This window comes from Macaca mulatta, chromosome 17 (genome assembly GCF_049350105.2).
Source record: "Macaca mulatta isolate MMU2019108-1 chromosome 17, T2T-MMU8v2.0, whole genome shotgun sequence".
In the NCBI taxonomy this organism is placed as follows: domain Eukaryota; kingdom Metazoa; phylum Chordata; class Mammalia; order Primates; family Cercopithecidae; genus Macaca; species Macaca mulatta.
Window position 1 is genome coordinate 67,508,710 of NC_133422.1, and position 21,343 is coordinate 67,530,052.

At 37.7% G+C, this 21,343-nt stretch overlaps 2 protein-coding genes across 13 annotated transcripts in view; one reads left to right on the forward strand and one right to left on the reverse strand.

Annotated features, from left to right (window-relative positions):
- Nucleotides 1-2,934, forward strand: part of BORA (BORA aurora kinase A activator) — a 28,090-nt gene extending 25,156 nt beyond the window's left edge. For all 8 annotated transcript variants that reach the window (XM_028837564.2, XM_002808150.4, XM_077974346.1 and 5 more), the window contains 2 exons: nucleotides 425-556; nucleotides 1,875-2,934. In XM_028837564.2, coding sequence (XP_028693397.1) covers nucleotides 425-556; nucleotides 1,875-1,940 — 198 coding nt within the window. In that variant the 3' untranslated portion in view covers nucleotides 1,941-2,934. The remainder of the gene's footprint in view (nucleotides 1-424; nucleotides 557-1,874) is intronic.
- Nucleotides 2,935-4,622: 1,688 nt separating this feature from the next.
- The window catches only part of DIS3 (DIS3 homolog, exosome endoribonuclease and 3'-5' exoribonuclease), a 29,352-nt gene continuing 12,631 nt past the window's right edge, over nucleotides 4,623-21,343 (reverse strand). For all 5 annotated transcript variants that reach the window (XM_077974338.1, XM_015121173.3, XM_001084036.5 and 2 more), the window contains 8 exons: nucleotides 20,571-20,698; nucleotides 11,591-11,677; nucleotides 9,062-9,218; nucleotides 7,518-7,732; nucleotides 7,241-7,409; nucleotides 6,960-7,118; nucleotides 6,105-6,227; nucleotides 4,623-5,456 (listed from right to left, as the gene is read on the reverse strand). In XM_077974338.1, coding sequence (XP_077830464.1) covers nucleotides 5,373-5,456; nucleotides 6,105-6,227; nucleotides 6,960-7,118; nucleotides 7,241-7,409; nucleotides 7,518-7,732; nucleotides 9,062-9,218; nucleotides 11,591-11,677; nucleotides 20,571-20,698 — 1,122 coding nt within the window. In that variant the 3' untranslated portion in view covers nucleotides 4,623-5,372. The remainder of the gene's footprint in view (nucleotides 5,457-6,104; nucleotides 6,228-6,959; nucleotides 7,119-7,240; nucleotides 7,410-7,517; nucleotides 7,733-9,061; nucleotides 9,219-11,590; nucleotides 11,678-20,570; nucleotides 20,699-21,343) is intronic.

The window sequence follows — 21,343 nt, forward strand, 5'->3', positions numbered from 1 at the left end:
TGAATATAGTATAACCTTTTTAAAGGCAGCATGCCTTTTTGGTAGATTTTATTTAGAGCTGCGTCCAAGCCATTTAGAGACAAGCCTGGAAAATGCCTTGGAAGGTGAAGTTAGTTGTAATACTCACTGTCGTCTACTAGGTATGATCACAAAGTAACAGGAAAGCATTTTGTCAGTAGACTATTCACTGATTCTTAAGGAAGTTACAAGATATATTTCATTGGAAGGAATTATAAAATGACTACAATAATCAGTACTATGCAGAACTACCTTTTATAGTTGTGCATTACTTTTGAATTTTGTTCAACATGATCATGTTAGGATCGTTCAGATGTAGTGAGTGACAGTTTATAGTGGTTTACTTATTTAAATATTTGACTTTTAAGTTCCTCACAATATATTTTTTTCTTTTTTCTCCTGTCAGATGGATAGTGGCTATAATACGCAGAATTGTGGAAGCAATATTACGGATACAATTGGTGCAGAAAGTTACTGCAAAGAAAGTGATGCACAAACCTGTGAAGTTGAGAGTATATCTCAAGCATTTAATATGAAGGTACAGAGAAAATATAGAGAAAACCTAATATTGTTTAGATTAGAAATATAAAATTTCAATTATTAGACAATAGTACTATTGAGAAACTATATGAAATTTAAAACACTAAAAGGTAAAGCCTATTTTCTTGAAATCCAATAGCCTTGAAATATTTTGTTTACTCTGAATATAGTAACACAAGTATCTTACATACTACAGAGTGTGCAAAGGTAGCATATATTTGATGAGGGCATTCACTGAACCCTCCAGATGAAGGTTATATATTCCTACTTGAAGAAACTCATAATTTCAGGCACTAGTCAGGACAGTCTTTAATTTTATATTCCAATTTCTTTTGTATTTTATTTTTTTGTAGAGACACAGCCTACTGTGTTGCCCAGGCTGGTCTCAAACTCCTGGTGTCAAGCAGCCTTCCTGCCTCAGCCTCTCAAAGTGCTGGGATTACAGGCATGAGCCAACATGCACAGCCTTGTATGCCATTTCTTCTTTTTCTTTTTTTCTTTGAGACAGGGTCTTATTCTAAGTCACCCAGGCTGGAGTGCAGTCGTAGAATCATAGATCACTGCAGCCTTGAACTGCTGGGTTCAAGCAATCCTCCTGCCTCACCCTCCTGAGTAGCTAGAACTACCGGTGTGAACCACCTCGCACTGCTGTTGTATGCCAGTTTCTTATAAAATACTATAAATATCAGCAAAATGTGCAACCAAAGTTTGATAGGGAGGCCACCTTAGTTTTCCCTTCTGTTGTATGTAGTACGAGCAAATTGCCTTTCTGTTGTAAGTAGTCTCAGAGAAGGTCTCTTCTAATATTAACCTGAACAAAATCCATCCTGTTTCAGATGTAGTTATCTATCTAAACATAAGTAGAGATACATGGAGGATTTTTTAAAATTTTATTATTATTATTATTTTTTGAGACGGGGTCTCATTCTGTCACCCAGGCTAGAGTGTAGTGGCATGACCACAGCCCACTCCCAGACTCAAGCAGTCTTACCACCTAAGCCTACCGACTAGCTTGGGACTACAGGCATGTGCCACCACACCCAGCTTTTAAAAATTTTTTGTAGGGACAGGGTCTCACTATGTTGCCAGGGCTAGTCTCAAACTCCTGGGCTCATGCGATCCTCCCACCTTGGCCTCTCGAAGCGTTGGAATTCTTTTTGATACAGAATATTGATTTATAAAATACTGCATCTTTACTGTACCTTCAGAGTTCAGCTAAAGAAACGTGCTTTTAGGTTTTAAAAACAGTTCCGATAATTGCATCCTTGAGTGGTCCTACTTAAACTGAAAACGAGGTGTTGTCTTCTTTTTCACAGGAAGACCACACAACACAGAGGTGTTGGATGAAAACAGCAAGTCCTTTTCAGTGCAGCAGTCCATAGAATAAGAATCAAAGACTAAGCTTAAGAGTTCCTCACATATATCGTTGTGCACAGGATCAATGTGATGGTGACTGGGGAAAAAATTACTTCAAGTAACATTTTTCGCTTTCCCTCCGTAATGTGAAAAATCAAGGGCTTACTGACATAGGAACAACGGAAATGCTCCTGGAACTTCAAGTTGCTGAATTATAAATTTATTTTTTATCAATAAATATTTTTATACTTTACATTGAGTGATGTGTTTAACAACAAATTGTGACAGAGCTGAGTGCTCCTATCTGACAGGGTCAATGAACTACTTATTAAGCCTTCCTGATAGCACTGAATTTAGCAGTTCTGAGAACATGTGAAGAAACTATGTTAAAACTGAAGGCCCTATATATTTTTACATAAAAGCTTGAACATACAGATGAATTATAACCCAGAAATCTTAGATATAAAACTTATCGAAGATACACAAAAGGAAATTAAACAGGTTTCCTGAAATGTTAGTTCTTAAACTGTTCACCTCTGTGGGGAAAATTCTTAGTTCCTGTGATAACTGTTCTAGTTACTACTTTTAAATATGTAAATACTGGAAAGGTAGTACTAGCGACATCATCACATGTATTGTTATCTATGGGGCAAATGTGTGGTGCCCAGAATAATATACCTCATGCCTAGGGTAGGGACATCCTTTCCAGCTCAAACGTGGGTAGGGATGTGGGAGAATAAGAGTGTGGGAGAACGAAGAGAAAAAGTGGGGCTCGGAGAGTGGAGTTCCTGTAGGGCATAGGCCTGTGAAGTAACACTGGGGCAGATATGTATGTTATATACAACTATTTTTTTAAAAAAAACTTATATCCATGTTGGGAGTAGATGCGTATATAAGAGTTTGGAAATACTATCTTTGGAGAATGTATTTTTGTATTTATAAATCAACTTTTAAAAACTGTCTCATTCAAAAAGGAATAATTCATATGTACCCCTAGGAAATAAAGACCTATGTTATCAATGTGTCATTTTCTTCTTTCCTCCTCAACTGTACCCTGAAATATTACTGCTGACCTGCAGAAAATGTGCCGCGTTATGTACCTGGCTCATCTTCAACACACTAACCATGAACACCACAAGAGTCTCACTCTTGTCGCTCAGGCTGAACTGCAGTGGTGCGATCTCGGCTCACTGCAACGTCCGCCTCCCAGGTTAAAGTGATTCTCCTGCCTCAGCCTCCCAAGTAGCTGGGATTACAGGCGTCTGCCACTACACCCAGCTAAGTTTTTGTATTTTTAGTAGAGATGGGGTTTTACCATGTTGGCCAGGCTGGTCTCGAACTCCTGATATCAGGTGATCCACCCATCTCGGCCTCCCAAAATGCTAGGATTACAGGCGTGAGCCACTGCACCTAGCCGGCAAAGTTTTTTAAATGGTTGGCAGGGGTGGGGAGAATCAAATGAGTAATGTTTTGTGACATCAAAATTATAATGACGTGCTGCATAACTTTTGGTCAACAATGGCCAAATATATCATGATGATCCCGTAAGATTTCAATGGAGCTGAAAAATTCCTATTGCCTGGGGACACAGCCATGGTAACATCATAGTGAAATTACGTAGCCTAAGTGTATAGTGTTTATAAGAGCCTACAGTAGTGCACAGTAATATAGGCCTTCACATTCACTAACCACTTACTGACTCACCCAGAGCCAGCTTCCAGTCCTGCCAACTTGTTCATGGTAAATGTCCTAAATAGGTATACCATTTTATATCTTACATATACCTATATTTTTTTTTTACTGTACCTTTTCTATGTTTAGATATGTTTAGATATACAAATACTTAGCACTGTGTTACAACTGCCTACAGCAATCAGTACAGTAATATGCCATATAGGTTTATAGGTTAGGAGCCATAGGTTGTCCCATATAGGATACCAGAGGGTATACCATCTAGGTTTGTGTAATTACATCATGATTTTCACACAATGATGTAATTGCCGAGTGACATGTCTCAGAACGTATCCCCGTCATTAAGTGACACATGACTATATATGAAACTTAACAAATCAGGCTTTGTTGGAACACAGTCATGTTGATTTGTTTATGTATTGTATATGGCTCCTTACACACTATCAACGGCAGAGTTGTGTACTATAGTTGCAATACAGACCATAGCCAACAAAGTCTAAAATGTTCCAGCACTCACAGAAAAGGTTTTTTGACTCCTACTCTTAGTGTCATTGACCCATTTTACTTGGACCAAAGACTACTCAAGTCTATTTTCCTCCAACTGACACAAGTTTCTGTCTCAATGTATGGAGGTTTTCCTCAGTAATAGGAAACTGGAAAAATTAGTCAACATTTACTGAGTGCGTAAATGACTACCTATTTGGTATACCTGCTGATTTACTTGCCAGGCTTTTCTCACTATACTGCAAGCTCCTTGAAGACAGAGTTTACTTGAGTGGAACCTGACACACCGTAAGTGCTTTAGAAATTGAATAAATAAGCCAAGTAAAACGTTTTAAGGCAACCCTATCCCAAAATATTCCTGAAGGCATTAATTTAATCATTACCAATCTCTGTGATTAGCGAAGGAAGTAGTTTGGCACACCAAATTTTATTAATAATACTTATTTTAATCTGTTCCCTTTAGTATGCCTTTATACAGTTCCCCTCGTGTACACACACTGATACAACTACAATTTAAAAGCCACTAATTATCTGTTTTTTATTTTGTAAGTAACAAGATACAGACATTTGAATGCCAATGTCTTATTCTGGAGAGACACTGGAGCTGAAGTTCAACAATGATGATCACACTTATTACCTGGTAATAAAAACAACCATCTTTCCAGTCAGGTCAAAATATACTACTTCTTGCCTTTCTACCAATTCCCAAACATTCACAGTTGTTCAAGGACCACTAATACAGGAAGCTTTTAAAGACAGTAAGAGAATACTTAGTGTAAATTAGGTGAATTAAAGATGGCAAAGGAGATTACATCCTCAACACTGACAGCTTCCAAGACTTAGAAAAGAAGATTGTTCCTTGCTTCTAAGATTGTTCTATTTTCCTCTGTAGGAAAATGAAAGTTTTTTCCTACAAATATTAAATAATCAAAGTACTTATGCAAAATTAATCTGCTCCTCAATGAGATGAGCACTCCATTTAAACGATCTTTACAGATCCCTGAAGTTGCTATCCTGTCACTGTATTTAAGTGATGGATATTCAATTGAATTATTCTGCATAAATAATTCTGTTCAACCCAGAAGTAAAGCAGTATGATGGGACAGATACAGTCAACCATTCAATAAAAATGCAAATGTCTGAAATTATTAAAATGTACTTAAAAGTAACAAACTATATCACACACTTAGGCTTAGAAGTGTTCTTTCAAGTTTTTTCTTTTAAAAATAAAACCAGTCTTTGAAGATTTCTGTTGAATATAGCTATTTTCCAAGCTTTATCTTCTTTTTCTCTGGTCCATTAAGGTCTGTGTTTGAAGTATCGGTAGGAATGCTTATTCCTGGTATCTAAGATAATGCAAATGGGGGGAAATAAGGTGATTTAAAGGATAAAATACATCTCATCCTCATCTTCCCCTTCCCCACTGCCAGTTTCAAATTTAAAAGGATGTAGTGGTAGGGAGGGGAAAGGGGGCTAATTAAAGGTTTTATACACAGAATGTATTTTACAAAATAACAGTGGTTCAAAAATGCAGAAGGTAGACATGGTCTCAATAGGTGAGAAGCATGTCATTTAGGAAGTGTTCTTTTAAACTATAAAACAGCCTTCCCCATGGGGAGCCACTGTGATCGACAGAATCAGAGGTTTCAAGTGTGTTGGGGAAGGACAAAGGTTAAGAACCAGTATCTTAGGTGAAAAACCTACACTTCATCTTCAAAGTGCAGAGTTCAAAACTTCTAGACAGAAAAGACTAGGCAGGAGAATGGAAGATCTTTTTATTTTGCCACCAAAGACCTGAGCAGAATCTCAGATGTCTAGAATCCCGTGGCCTAAAGAAATCAATGAGAAAACAGGATTTGCTATGCAAATATTTGGTTTCTACACTACTTATAGGGTTCCCTCTAACATTAAACAGAAATAACTATGTCCCTCTCTCTGACAAAATATGTACTGTTTGTTCCATTACAACAAGGAAATATTAAGTTTGGCCTTACCTGTGGTTCTACCAGGGACATTCGGATTTTCTGATGCTGAAGATTAGATGAGTCTAACATGATTTTCACTTTAACTTTATCAAATACATGGAACACTGTATCTTCTATTTTAAGTGAAGGTATCTAAACAAAACACATTTTATCATTCTTAGTTGCTTCCTTACATTTGAGGCTTTGTTCTAACCCTTTACAATTTATCTTACATAGTGAAAAGTTTAAATATAAAAATTAGTAAGCATCTACGTGTTCAACATAACAAAGGCCAGAAACCTAGTAGTCTCACATAAATATGACCTATTTATGTGCATACTTTCTCCTTCATTAAGATAGTTCTAATATATATATATGTTCATTAAAATCTTGGTGATTAATTTATCAACTCACTAATAAATAGGAAATTTTTAGTTTAGTAGAGGAACACAAAGGTACTTTGGCCAGTTTATTGTTCAAATATTCTCTCAGGGCTGTGGTTCTCCTAAGGTGAATAGGGAGTATGTGTGTCACATAAGAAACACTGGAAGTAAGTTAAAAAAAAAAAAAAAGTTTCTTCCCTGAGTTGTAAATAGTCATTTATTCCTTTACTTTATTGGTGCATGTAGGGCAAAACTTTACATGGTATAAAAGAAAAAATCAAAGACAACAATTGCATATGAGAAGATATATAGTGGTGGGAAATTGGGAGTAAAACCATAGCTTAGTTGGCAAAATTAAATGTAGATTTCCTGGCATGTATTTGGAGATCTGGATAAATTCTTCAGGGTACAAAAAATAATTTTATGCTTTATGGGTGCCATTTATGAACTCCCAAAGAAAAAGTGCCCCCAGAAAAGAAAACAAACATGAGAAATACTGTACCTCATCATCATAAATAAGCCGTGGGTTTGGTTTGTCCTTTTCTTCAAAAAAGACTGTCCCTTCTAAACCATACTTTGGAATTAATACCACAATGGCATTCTTTCTTACAAATAAAATATAGGCTTCTTCACTTACTATTCCTTTGCTTTTGAAAAATAACTGTAAAATAACATACAACTTATTTAGTCTTAAAATATTTTGAAATTAACAAAGAAATTGAAATTAAATTAAAAATGAACAAAACTTCATCTTTTCTAGCAGTATCGACAGAAGGCAAATACCTGGGTATGAAAAGCCACTGATGCACGTTGGGCATATTGAGCCATTTTGTGCCGGAAATTTAGATTTTTACATATATCTGCAAGCTTGTGTTTGTCTGTCAACTCTGGATAAGTACAGTCAGCCCCAACAGCCACAGCCAAAAGCCGATGAACGATGACATCTGCGTATCTAGACAGATGAAGGAGAAATAAGAACCGTAGTATGTCAGTACTAATATGTGCTTTTAAAATTCAAAATTAACTATTTTCTATCTCCTTTAATTTCATAAAAAAATACCTTCTGATGGGTGAAGTAAAATGTGTGTATATTGGAGATGCTAAGCCATAGTGATGAAAATCATTATCCATTCCAGAACAGAAGTACACAGCCTGCATCATACAGCGAGTGGCCAATATTCTCAACAGAGTGTTTAGATATGGAAAAGTAGGAGATTCGGCCCGATCCAAAGACTCAGCCAAAGACTTGGCTGTATCAGTCTTGATTTCCAAATTCTGTAAACAAAAAGAAAGGAAGAGCACCATATTAAACATTTCTAAGTCAGTATCATTATGTCTTCAAAATATAACTGATCTGACTGAACAAACATCATGTTTTCGTTATTTTCCTTCCCTTCAAAGTAGAAGTAATAGCCAGAAACAAAACTGTACTGGTCACTACAGTTCCATTAGAACAACGTTGGGATTCATCAAATTTAGCTGCCTTGTTCTACCCTAGGAAGATGAGTCAAATATACATCTCTTCTCTTAGGTCTTTGGAAGAAGTAAGATAATGAAGGAAAAAAAATTCCTATTTACAGAGTAAGCCTTGGAGCAGAGGAGTGAAAAGCTGATTCAATTCCTATGAATCTGGAGAAGCTGGGCATGCATGCCATAAAGGTCTGATCCAAAAATCAGAAACCAATGCCATCGTGTTAGACTAATGCTCTGCAGTCCAACATTACTGCTCCCTCTCTTCTAGATGAGAAAGATAGGGCCTAACTAGGTAATCCAAGGAAAAGCAATGTAAGCCATAGTCACCCAAGGGGTAAGCACCCATAAATGAAAATCTACTAACAAGAAGCAGTGGGTATATAGGGCTGAAAAAATGTGCTCTTTCTATAGTTTCCTCTTTTCCATGTATGGAATAAATATACTTTTCTTACGAACATGAAATGTAAAGGATTTAACTGAGTTGAAGTAAAAAAACCCAAAAAAACCCAAAAACAAAAACAAAAACAAAATACATTATTTGTAAAGTTAAGCGGTTGACAGGAGCCATGAAGCAACATAGACATATGAAACATGCATAAAGGCAAGGAAATATGGAAGAGTTTTATATGACCAGGACGCTACATATATCTTAGTCTAAACATCTGGCTTTAGCATACGGTGAAAAACATTAGGCTGGGTGCGATGGCTCATACCTGTAATCCCAGCACAGCACTTTCGGAGGCCGAGATGAGACAATTACTTGAGTCCAGGAGTTTGAGACCAGCCTGGGCAACATAGTGAAAACCTATCTCTACCACAAAAATACAAAAAATTAGCCACTCATGGTGGTGTGCGCCTGCAGTCCCAGCTCCTCCAGAGGCTGAGGCAGGAGGAGGGCTTAGGACTGGGAGATGGAGGGTGCAGTGAGCTGAGATCGTGCCACCGTACTGCAGTCTGGGTGACAGTGAGACCCTGTCCCCCCCAAAAAAAAAACAAAAGAAAAAAGAACTGTTGGCATATTCTTGTTATTAACAAACAATAAAACCTTTATGGAAATATGAATGTAAATTATTTAGAACAACAGGTAGATGAAAACACAAATAGATGATTTTTCAAACTATAGGACCTTACCCTTGACCTAGCTGCCTTAACAAGAATTTCATAATTTGACGGAGGTGGAGCAGGATGTTTTCGAAGCAGAGCATGTTCAGAAAATTCCTCGTGAATTTTTTTTGCAACAGAAATATTGGCAAGTAACATAAATTCTTCAACCATGGAATTTGTTTCCCTGCCAATGGAAAAAGCATTAAACAAAACAAAAAAAGAATGAGACTTCTATATATCATATTTTTTCACAGGTTACCTTTGTTACAAAGAAGATAATAAGAGCATTTCCTATGTAAACATTCATATGTCTGTGTACATCTGTATTTTAAATAACTTATGATTCTTTCATCTCTCAGTTACTCTGCTAACAATCTCTTATTATGCAACTACTGCATGAGTAAACCTTACATGCTAGAGCAAATCTTACATGCTAGAGGAGACTATACAAATTGCACTCAACCAGTTGCAGTGGCTCACACCTGTAATCCCAGCACTTTGGGAGGCTGAGGCGGGCAAATTATTTGAGCCCAGGAGTTCGAGACCAGTCATGCCAACATGGCGAAACCCCGACTCTACTAAAAATATAAAAAAATTAGCCAGGTCTGGTGGCACATGCCTGTAGTCCCAGGTACTCAAGAGGCCGAGGCATGAGAATCACTTGAACTCAGGAGGTGGAGGTTGCAGTGAGCCGAGATTGCATCACTGCACTCCAGCCTCGGTGACAGAGCAAGGCTCTGTGTCAAAAAACAACAACAAAATTGCACTCAAAAACAGAAGCTTTACTACTCTATTTATATATAAAATGAAAACAAGCATTTTTACTAGGTCCAAAAATATTTTTATTTAATTGTAAATCAATAAAGTTTACAAGAATTAAAAGCTATTTAGATCATATAAATTTTGGCTTAAAAACCAAAATTTTTAACAATAAATTACTCAAATGAAGAGGCCATATTTATAATAGCTAATTTCGATACTTCTAATGGGTCAGTCAGTGTGCTATAAGTACATCCCGCCCTCAACACACACACACCCCCCTACACACTGTTTTACAGATGAGAAAACTGAGGATATGTTCATTATTCTCTTGCTCAAGGTAAGAGTTATTAGCAGTATGAGAATTTGAGTTCACACAATCTGACTTCAAAACTCTCAACCAATCTGATACTGCTGTCATTCTCTATATAGTTATTCACATCCATTTTCAGGTTAGTTTAGAAAATGATCCATCTTCTGTCGATACAGTGCTTTCTGCCTTGCAAGTCAATGAACACATAGTATTAACCTTTCATTCAGGTTTCATCTTGTAAATTCTTAACAATATTTCTAAACTATATTCATTTAAAAAATATTAGAAAGACCTCCAATCATATGGGGACATCTTAGAAATGTGTTCTTTCTTCTTCTTGGTAAGAAGAAATGACTGGCGTTTTACTTTGGCAAAGCTAGTGTCAACCTTTTGCTCATAAAAGCTCTTAGTACTGGGCTCATTATTAGCATTAACATTAGACATACATAGAAGTTCTACTATAAGGGATTTTTAGATATTATAATAGCACTAAAGCACATATTGGTTCTAAGTAAAAAATTTGAGTATATTCCCATTTTTAACCCTTGGTCATCTATTAGAAAAGTGCATATGCATGTTGAATTCCAGAATTATCTTAATATAAATAAGAGGCAGGGAAAGAGGCCTAAACTCTGATTTAACAAAAAAATTCTTGTTTCCTACATCTTAACTAAATCAATAAACAACAATAGCTAATATCACCCTCACAGCACCCTATGAGGTAGGTGCCATTATCAGTCATAGGCAATTTACAGACAAATAAATTGTGGCATACAGAGGTCATATAACTACTTTAGTTCGCGATATAATAGTAGTAACAGCAGAGGCATCCAAACCTAGGGAGTCTGGCTTCAGAGCCCACGATCTTCACCGTTATTCTACCCTACTATCTATCCTACTATCCATTATTCTATCCTACCCCCCATCTTTCTGGCACCAGGGACTGGTTTCATGGAAAACAATTCTTCTATGCGACGAGGGGAGGAAAGGATGGTTTCATCAGGCATTAGATTCTCATAAGAAGTGTGCAACCTAGATCCCTCCTATGCACAGTTCACAGTAGGGCTGGCGCTCCAATGAGAATCCAATGCTGCCACTGATCTGACAGAAGGCGGATCTCAGGTGGTAATGCTCATACCCCAGGGGCTGGGAACCCCTGCACTATAGTATATTCTACTTTAGAAATTAATCAGGGTAATCTTTTTTTATCTTACTATAACTATTACTAGTCAAGTTCTAATACATCACACATCAAAGCAAACAAATTCAAATTGAAAGTTCTTATATTACACGACTAAACGCAGTTTTACAGAAGAAAAACCGAGCTTAAATTTACTTTTCTGTCCTTCGTAAGCCAAATAATGTAGAAATCATGACCCTAATCGTTATTTTGTATATAAATGTTTTAGTTATTAGTACTTATAGTAGACATGACATTTAAAATAAAAAATCTTATCTACTGCCCATCAAAAAAAATTACAAACCTAAGTTCCTTGGTCTGCAGATCTATAGGATCATGAGTTTCACTGTCCATGTGGAATCGAACTTCAGGAGAAGATAGAGTCAAAGCCCTAAATAAAAATTAAAGAGAAAAATTATAGTCAAGCAAGCCAATAAAAGACAAAATTATAGAAATACTCTTTTAAAAAAGACAACGACTACAGCAAGTATGTAATAGTTGCTCTTCTGAAGGCTTTATGACATCTGCTGTTTCATGTTCTATTTTCATGAACAGCTCAGTAGATTTAAAATGCATTTAACAAGAGAGGACAATAGCAACACAAGGAAATCTGAATCCCTGTGCTTCTAAGGGCTTATGTATCTTCTGTATCCAAACAATGAGTTCTTATTGAGCTACATAGGTTTTTAATCACTTTTATATATAAAGAAGGGGATTTGGCTGTATTTAATTTACTACAGAGAACAGTTATTGGGGCAGGGGACAATAAAGAGGGGCAAAAGGGAAGCTGCTGTGGGTAGCTTAATAACACCAGGAGATCCACAGTTCAAAAGTATCCTCCACAAAGATTCCTCCACAAAGATTACACCAACAGAGAAGCAACTGATAACCTACTATCACTAATATGTTACAAGTAGCGATGGCTATTAATATTTGAGTGCTAAGTGTCAGATAAACAATTCATGCTCAGGACTTTACACACATGGTTCATTTAATGAGCTGGCAAGCTCTCCTTTGGAAAGTAAATCCCCATATGGCAAGGCAAGTCTAATGTTTCTTATACCTTGACATAACTTTCATGAGGTCCGCTCTAAGTCAACCTAAAACTAAAAATTTTAATGAGGCTGGGCAACCTTGAACAATCATGGAGAAGGAAAAGAAGGGGAGGAGAAAAATTAAAATAAGATGGAGCAAGTTAAGTGAAATACAAAGTCTAAGTCCTTGTCTTCCTCAATTCCTCACCTGTATTAAAAGAACTATAGTAGGAATACATACTAAAAAGAGAATCTCAAAAATATTCCTTTCTTGCCTTGTAGCAGGCAAGAAATAAGGCTCTACATCAGGTCTATGATATGTATTTATTAATGTATCTTGACATAAAAAGGTATACTTATCACATTTTGATCATTTTTCCTCATAGAACACCTAAAATGTTTTGTCTACCCATGAGTATTAATACTTTAAGAAGGCAAAAGATAGTTTTCTTTTTTTTTTCAATTCTCCCTAAGACTAAAATGATTCAATGATGTTTTCCCAGTAGGAAACCATCTACTAACCAAATTAAAAATACAGACTGTTGAAATTTAAAAAATCCTTTCCAGTTTTAAAAAGCTATGTTACAAATGCGAATTCTTACTTTAAAACTATTAAAATAAATACAGCTTCAATTTACATTTTACATTGCTTAAAAAAAAAACTCTGTGTTTTGTGTCACACACAAAAAATTAATTATCTTCTTCTTGTATCCAAGTGACTAGCTTGTGTGAAAGTTTTGCTCAAATTTAATACCATCCACTGGGTTTTAGCACACTCAAATGATCCTTCCAGTTTCAAGTTGCATATTTAAGATCACATAAAAAATTCCCTGAAAACGGAGGTGTTAGTAGACATAGGTACATAACTACCTCAAACACTATCCAACAGAACATTCGACAGTGATGGAAATGTTCTATGTGTGCCCTGTCCAATACGATAGTCATTAGTCACATGTGGCTACCGATCACTTGAAATATGGCTGGTAGGACCAGAGCAAGATGGCCAAATAGGAGCAGCTCCAGCCTCCAGCTCCCGGCGCGAGCGACACAGAGGACAGGTGATTTCTGCATTTTCAACTGAGGTACTGGGTTCATCTCACTGGGGAGTCTGGAAAATCAGTGCTGGTCAGCTGGTGCAGCCCCAACAGCGAGAGCTGAAGCAGGGCGAGCCATCACCTCACCTGGGAAGCACAAGGGGGAAGGGAATCTCTTTTCCTAGCCAAGGGAAACTGAGACACACAACACCTGGAAAACTAGGGAACTCCCACCCTAATACTGTGCTTCACCAAAGGTCTTAGCAAACAGCACACCAGGAGATTATATCCCACACCTGGACGGGAGGGTCCCACACCCACGGAGCCTCCCTCGTTGCTAGCACAGCAGTCTGAGATCTAACTGCAAGACAGCAGCGAGGCTGGGGGAGAGGCGCCTGCCATTGCTGAGGCTTAAGTAGGTAAACAAAGCCATGGGGAAGCTCAAACTGGGTGGAGCCCACCGCAGCTCAAGGGGGCCTGCCTGTCTTTGTCGACTCCATCTCTGGGGACTCAACAAAAAGCAGTAGAAACCTCGGCAGAGGTAAATGACCCTATCTGACAGTTTTGGAGAGAGCAGTGGATCTCCCAGCACAGAGGCTGAGATTTGAGAATGGACAGACTGCCTGCTCAAGTGGGTCCCTGATCCCTGAGTAGCCTAACTGGGAGACATCCCCCACTAGGTGCAGACCGACACCTCACACCTCACACGGCAGGGTACACCCCTGAGACGAAGCTTCCAGAGCAAGAATCAGACAGCAACATTCGCTGTTCAGCAATATTCTATCTTCTGTAGCCTCCACTGCTGATACCCAGGCAAACAGCGTCTGGAGTGGACCTCAAGCAATCTCCAACAGACCTACAGCTGAGGCTCCTGACTGTTAGAAGGAAAACTAACAAACAGAAAGGACACCCACACCAAAACCCCATCAGTTGGTCACCATCATCAAAGACCAAAGGCAGATAAAACCACAAAGATGGGGAAAAAGCAGGGCAGAAAAGCTGGAAATTCAAAATTCAGAGCGCATCTCCCCCTCCAAAGGAACGCAGCTCATTGCCAGCAACGGATCAAAGCTGGACGGAGAATGACTTTGACGAGCTGAGAGAAGAAGGCTTCAGTCGATCAAACTTCTCAGAGCTAAAGGAGGAACTACACAACCAGCACAAAGAAACTAAAAATCTTGAAAAAAGAATGGAAGAATGGATAACTAGAATAATCAATGCAGAGAAGGCCATAAACGAACTGACAGAGATAAAAACCATGACACGAGAAATAGGTGACAAATGCACAAGCTTCACTAACCGATCGATCAATTGGAAGAAAGAGTATCAATGATTGAAGATCAAATGAATGAAATGAAGTGAGAAGAGAAGTCTAGAGAAAAAAGAGGAAAAAGAAATGAACAAAGCCTCCAAGAAATATGGGATGATATGTGAAAAGACCAAATCTACATCTGATTGGTGTGCCTGAAAGTGAGGGGGAAAATGGAACCAAGTTGGAAAACACTCTTCAGGATATCATCCAGGAGAACTTCCCCAACCTAGTAAGGCAGGCCAACATTCAAATTCAGGAAATACAGAGAACGCCACAAAGATACTCCTCGAGAAGAGCAACTGCAAGACACATAATTGTCAGATTCACCAAAGCTGAAATGAAAGAAAAAATGTTAAGGGCAGCCACAGAGAAAGGTCAGGTTACTCACAAAGGGAGCCCATCAGACTAACAGCAGATCTCTCGGCAGAAACTCTCCAAACCAGAAGAGAGTGGGGGCCGATATTCAACATTCTTAAAGAAAAGAATTTTCAACCCAGAATTTCATATTCAGCCAAACTAAGTTTCATAAGTGAAGGAGAAATAAAATCCTTTACAGACAAGCAAATGCTTAGAAATTTTATTACAACCAGGCCTGCCCTACAAGAGACCCTGAAGGAAGCACTAAACATGGAAAGGAACAACCAGTACCAGCCATTGCAAAAACATGCCAAAATGTAAAGACCATCGATGCTAGGAAAAAACTGCATCAACTAATGAGCGAAATAACCAGTTAATATCACAATGACAGGATCAAGTTCACACATAACAATATTAACCTTAAATGTAAATGGACTAAATGCTCCAATTAAAAGACACAGACTGGCAAATTGGATAAAGAGTCAAGACCCATCAGTTTGCTGTATTCAGGAGACCCATATCACATGCAGAGACACACATAGGCTCAAAATAAAGGGATGGAGGAAGATCTACCAAGCAAATGGAGAACAAAAAAAGGCAGGGGTTGCAATACTAGTCTCTGATAAAACAGACTTCAAGCCATCAAAGATCAAAAGAGACAAAGAAGGCCATTACATAATGGTAAAGGGATCAATTCAACAGGAAGAGCTAACTATCCTAAATATATATGCACCCAATACAGGAGCACCCAGATTCATAAAGCAAGTCCTTAGAGACTTACAAAGAGACTTAGACTCCCATACAATAATAATGGGAGACTTCAACACCCCACTGTCAACATTAGACAGATCAACAAGACAGAAAGTTAACAAGGATATCCAGGAATTGAACTCAACTCTGCACCAAGAGGACCTAATAGACATCCACAGAACTCTCCACCCCAAATCAACAGAATATACATTCTTCTCAGCACCACATCACACTTATTCCAAAATTGACCACATAGCTGGAAGGAAAGCACTCCTCAGCAAATGTAAAAGAACAGAAATTATAACAAACTGTGTCTCTCAGACCACAGTGCAACCAAACTAGAACTCAGGACTAAGAAACTCAATCAAAACTGCTCAATTACATGGAAACTGAACAAGCTGCTCCTGAATGACTACTGGGTACATAATGAAATGAAGGCAGAAATAAAGATGTTCTTTGAAACCAATGAGAACAAAGATACAACATACCAGAATCTCTGGGACACATTTAAAGCAGTGTGTAGAGGGAAATTTATAGCACTAAACTCCCACAAAAGAAAGCAGGAAAGATCTAAAATTGACACCCTAACATCACAATTAAAAGAACTAGAGAAGCAAGAGCAAACACATTCAAAAGCTAGCAGAAGGCAAGAAATAACTAAGATCAGAGCAGAACCGAAGGAGACAGAGACACAAAAAAACCCTCAAAAAAATCAATGAATCCAGGAACTGGTTTTTCGAAAAGATCAACAAAATTGACAGACCGCTAGCAAGACTAATAAAGAAGAAAACACAGAAGAATCAAATAGACGCAATCAAAAATGATAAAGGGGATATCACCACCAACCCCACAGAAATACAAACTACCACCAGAGAATACTATAAACACCTCTGCGCAAATCAACTAGAAAACCTAGAAGAAATGGATAATTTCCTGGACACTTACACTCTCTAAGACTAAACCAAGAAGAAGCTGAATCCCTGAACAGACCAATAGCAGGCTCTGAAATTGAGGCAATAATTAATAGCCTACCAACCTTTAAAAAGTCCAGGACCAGACGGATTCACAGCCGGATTCTACCAGAGGTACAAGGAGGAGCTGGTACCATTCCTTCTGAAACTATTCCAATCAATAGAAAAAAAGGGAATCCTCCCTAATTCATTTTATGAGGCCAACATCATCCTGATACCAAAGCCTGGCAGAGACACAACAAAAAAAGAGAATTTCATACCAATATCCCTGATGAACATCGATGCAAAAATCCTCAATAAAATACTGGCAAACCAAATCCAGCAGCATATCAAAAAGCTTATCCACCATGATCAAGTGGGCTTCATCCCTGGGATGCAAGGCTGGTTCAACATACGCAAATCAATAAACGTAATCCAGCATATAAACAGAACCAAAGACAAAAACCACGATTATCTCAATAGACGCAGAAAAGGCCTTTGACAAAATTCAACAGCCCTTCATGCTAAAAACTCTCAATAAATTCGGTATTGATAGAACGTACCTCAAAATAATAAGAGCTATTTATGACAAACCCACAGCCAATATCATACTGAATGGGCAAAAACTGGAAACATTCCCTTTGAAAACTGGCACAAGACAGGGGTCCCCTCTCTCACCACTCCTATTCAACATAGTGTTGGAAGTTCTGGCTAGGGCAATCAGGCAAGAGAAAAAAATCAAGGGTATTCAGTTAGGAAAAGAAGTCAAATTGTCCCTGTTTGCAGATGACATGATTGTATATTTAGAAAACCCTATTGTCTCAGTCCAAAATCTCCTTAAGCTGATAAGCAACTTCAGCAAAGTCTCAGGATACAAAATTAATGTGCAAAAATCACAAGCATTCTTATACACCAGTAACAGCCAAACAGAGAGCCAAACCATGAATGAACTTCCATTCACAATTGTTTCAAAGAGAATAAAAGACCTAGGAATCGAACTTACAAGGGATGTAAAGGACCTCTTCAAGGAGAACTACAAACCACTGCTCAGTGAAATAAAAGAGGACACAAACAAATGGAAGAACATACCATGCTCATGGATAGGAAGAATCAATATCGTGAAAATGGCCATACTGCCCAAGGTAATTTATAGATTCAATGCCATCCCCCATCAAGCTACCAATTACTTTCTTAACAGAATTGGAAAAAACTGCTTTAAAGTTCATATGGAACCAAAAAAGAGCCTGCATTGCCAAGACAATCCTAAGTCAAAAGAACAAAGCTGGAGGCATCATGTTACCTGACTTCAAACTATACTACAAGGCTACAGTAACCAAAACAGCATGCTACTGGTACCAAAACAGAGATATAGACCAATGGAACAGAACAGAGCCCTCAGAAATAATACCACACATCTACAGCCATCTGATCTTTGACAAACCTGAGAAAAACAAGAAATGGGGAAAGGATTGCCTATTTAATAAACGGTGCTGGGAAAATTGGCTACCATAAGTAGAAAGCTGAAACTGGATCCTTTCCTTACTCCTTACACGAAAATTAATTCAAGATGGATTAGAGACTTAAATGTTAGACCTAATACCATAAAAACTCTAGAAGAAAACCTAGGTAATACCATTCAGGACATAGGAATAGGTAAGGACTTCATGTCTAAAACACCCAAAGCAATGGCAACAAAAGCCAAAATTGACAAATGGGATCTAACTAAACTAAAGAGCTTCTGCAGAGCAAAAGAAACTACCATCAGAGTGAACAGGCAACCTACAGAATGGGAGAAAATTTTTGCAATCTACTCATCTGACAAAGGGCTAATATCCAGAACCTACAAAGAACTCAAACAAATTTACAAGAAAAAAACAAACAACCCCATCAAAAAGTGGGCAAAGGATATGAACAGACACTTCGCAAAAGAAGACTTTCATACAGCCAACAGACACATGAAAAAATGCTCATCATCACTCGCCATCAGAGAAATGCAAATCAAAACCACAATGAGATACCATCTCACACAAGTTAGCATGGCAATCATTAAAAAATCAGGAAGCAACAGGTGCTGGAGAGGATGTGGAGAAATAGGAACACTTTTACACTGTTGGTGGGATTGTAAACTAGTTCAACCATTGTGGAAAACAGTATGGCGATTCCTCAAGGATCTAGAACTAGAAATACCATTTGACCCAGCCATCGCATTACTGGGTATATACCCAAAGGATTATAAATCATGCTGCTATAAAGACACATGCACACGTATGTTTATTGCGGCACTATTCACAATAGCAAAGACTTGGAATCAACCCAAATGTCCATCAGTGACAGACTGGACTAAGAAAATGTGGCACATATACACCATGGAATCCTATGCAGTCATAAAAAAGGATGAGTTCGTGTCCTTTGTAGGGACATGGGTGCAGCTGGAAACCATCATTCTCAGCAAACTTTCGCAAGAACAGAAAACCAAACACCACATGTTCTCACTCATAGGTGGGAAGTGAACAATGAGATCACTTGGACATGGGAAGGGGAACATCACACATTGGGGCCTATTATGGGGAGCAGGGAGGAAGGAGGGATGGCATTGGGAGTTACTGATGTAAATGACCAGTTGATGGGTGCTCACGAGTTGGGTGCAGCACACCAACATGGCACATGTATACATATGTAGCAAACCTGCACGTTGTGCATATGTACCCTAGAACTTAAATAAAAAAAAAAAAAAAAAAGAAAGAAATATGGCTAGTAAGGCTAAGGAACTAAGTTGTTAATTTTATTCATTTTAATGAATTTAAATAGGCGCATCTTATGAAATGACACAAAGGTACAATCCGCACTCACCACACCTTTAGTAACTGCTTGTGACCCTATCCTAGGTGGACTTGGGAACTCTGAGACGAACATCTGGAAGAGTCATGTACTTGGTTTCCTCTGATAATCAACATCATCTTTTAAGAGTCAAATTTCTCTTAACTGTTTTCCTTCAATATGCCTGAGTTAATACTCTATACCTTATGCCTTTTGTAGTTAGGCAAAAGCCATGCCCTAACAGCTTAAAGACTCAGATCTGTTACTAGTCAGACCTTTGGGAAGACTCCTTTTATGCACTTTTAATTGCCTAAAAAATGAGGAGGCGGAATTAAATAATTTCTAAAATTTAAAGTGCAAGGAGGACCTAATCTCCATTTATTTAAACCTCTGAAACCCAATGTCCAATCTGGAAACTTATTTCTAATTAAAATTAGAAACAATTTACAGAGTCTTAGGGAGTTCTTGCCTTCCTGGAATTTCTTCAGTATCTTTAACTCAAACACAATTTTTTAACACAACAAATTACAAGGATGGAACTCTTGAACAAACATCAGTCCAGAATCAAGTTGCTAACACTTAAAAGGAAGCTAGAGGCTGGGCACAGTGGCCCACACCTGTAATCCCAACACTTTGGGAGGCCAAGGCGGGTGGATCACCTGAGGTCACAAGTTCAAGACTAGCCTAGCCAACAAGGCGAAACTCCGGCTCCACTAAAAATACAAAAATTAGCTGGGCGTGGTGATGGGCACCTGTAATCCCAGCTACTCGGGAGGCTGAGACAGGAGAATCACTTGAATTCGGGAGGTGGAGGTTACAGTGAGCCGAGATTGTGCCACTGCACTCCAGCGTGGGTGACAGAGTGAAACTCCGTTTCAAATAAATAAATGAATGAATGAATGAATGAATGAATGGAAGCTAGAAGAAACAGAAGTCTCTATTCACCCTTTTAAATAATTCATTATTGCCTATGATCAAACAATGTAAAGAGTATAAAAATTATCTTAATACTATGAAAAACAAAATATACCCTTTTTCAATCCTTCTTTTCTTCAGAATTTTGGCCAGTTTATTCAGTCCACGGAGACTAGTGGTAATATCATCATTCATGTTTGCTGAATCAATTCTCAACTGAGCTTCAGCATATGTCAGAGATGCCTAAAAAAGAAATTGTATGTTATATAATTCTTATAAATGATAGAAAAATGGTTTTCAATATGTCCTCCTACTTTAACTACATAAAATCCATGATTTCAGAAAACCTAAAATCAGTAACGAAATAGAAATTCTTAGCTATGATACAATACTTCACATTGATGATTTCTGGTTCATTAATTCTTATCTGAGGCATTATACAACATAAACAAACATATTTTAAAAGGTAAAATGGCAATGTTGTTAGCAAATAAACTTTAAACTTTACTTGTATATTCCAGTTACTGTATAAATACCCAGATAATGCTAAAACATAAAGGTTAGATGGATTCTTCCTCTGATAACAAATGTGAAATCCTTTCCAGATGATCATTATTCTCCCGCAAATAATTAAGACTGCAGGAAGTGAGACATCATGTTTTACAGGAAATCTAATAAATACCCAAATTAAGCTTGTAAAAACCAGACAAATAATAGTAGAAAAGAGTTAAATCCCCAATGATAAACAATGCAAATATACAAATAACTGCTTCTGTTCCTATTTCTCTCAGAGAAATCCACCATTTTTTTCTTTTTTTTTTTTTTTTTCTTGCTTAAAAAGTAGCTTCATAAGTGAAAAGAAGAAAGAGCATAACAGAGTTAGATAAC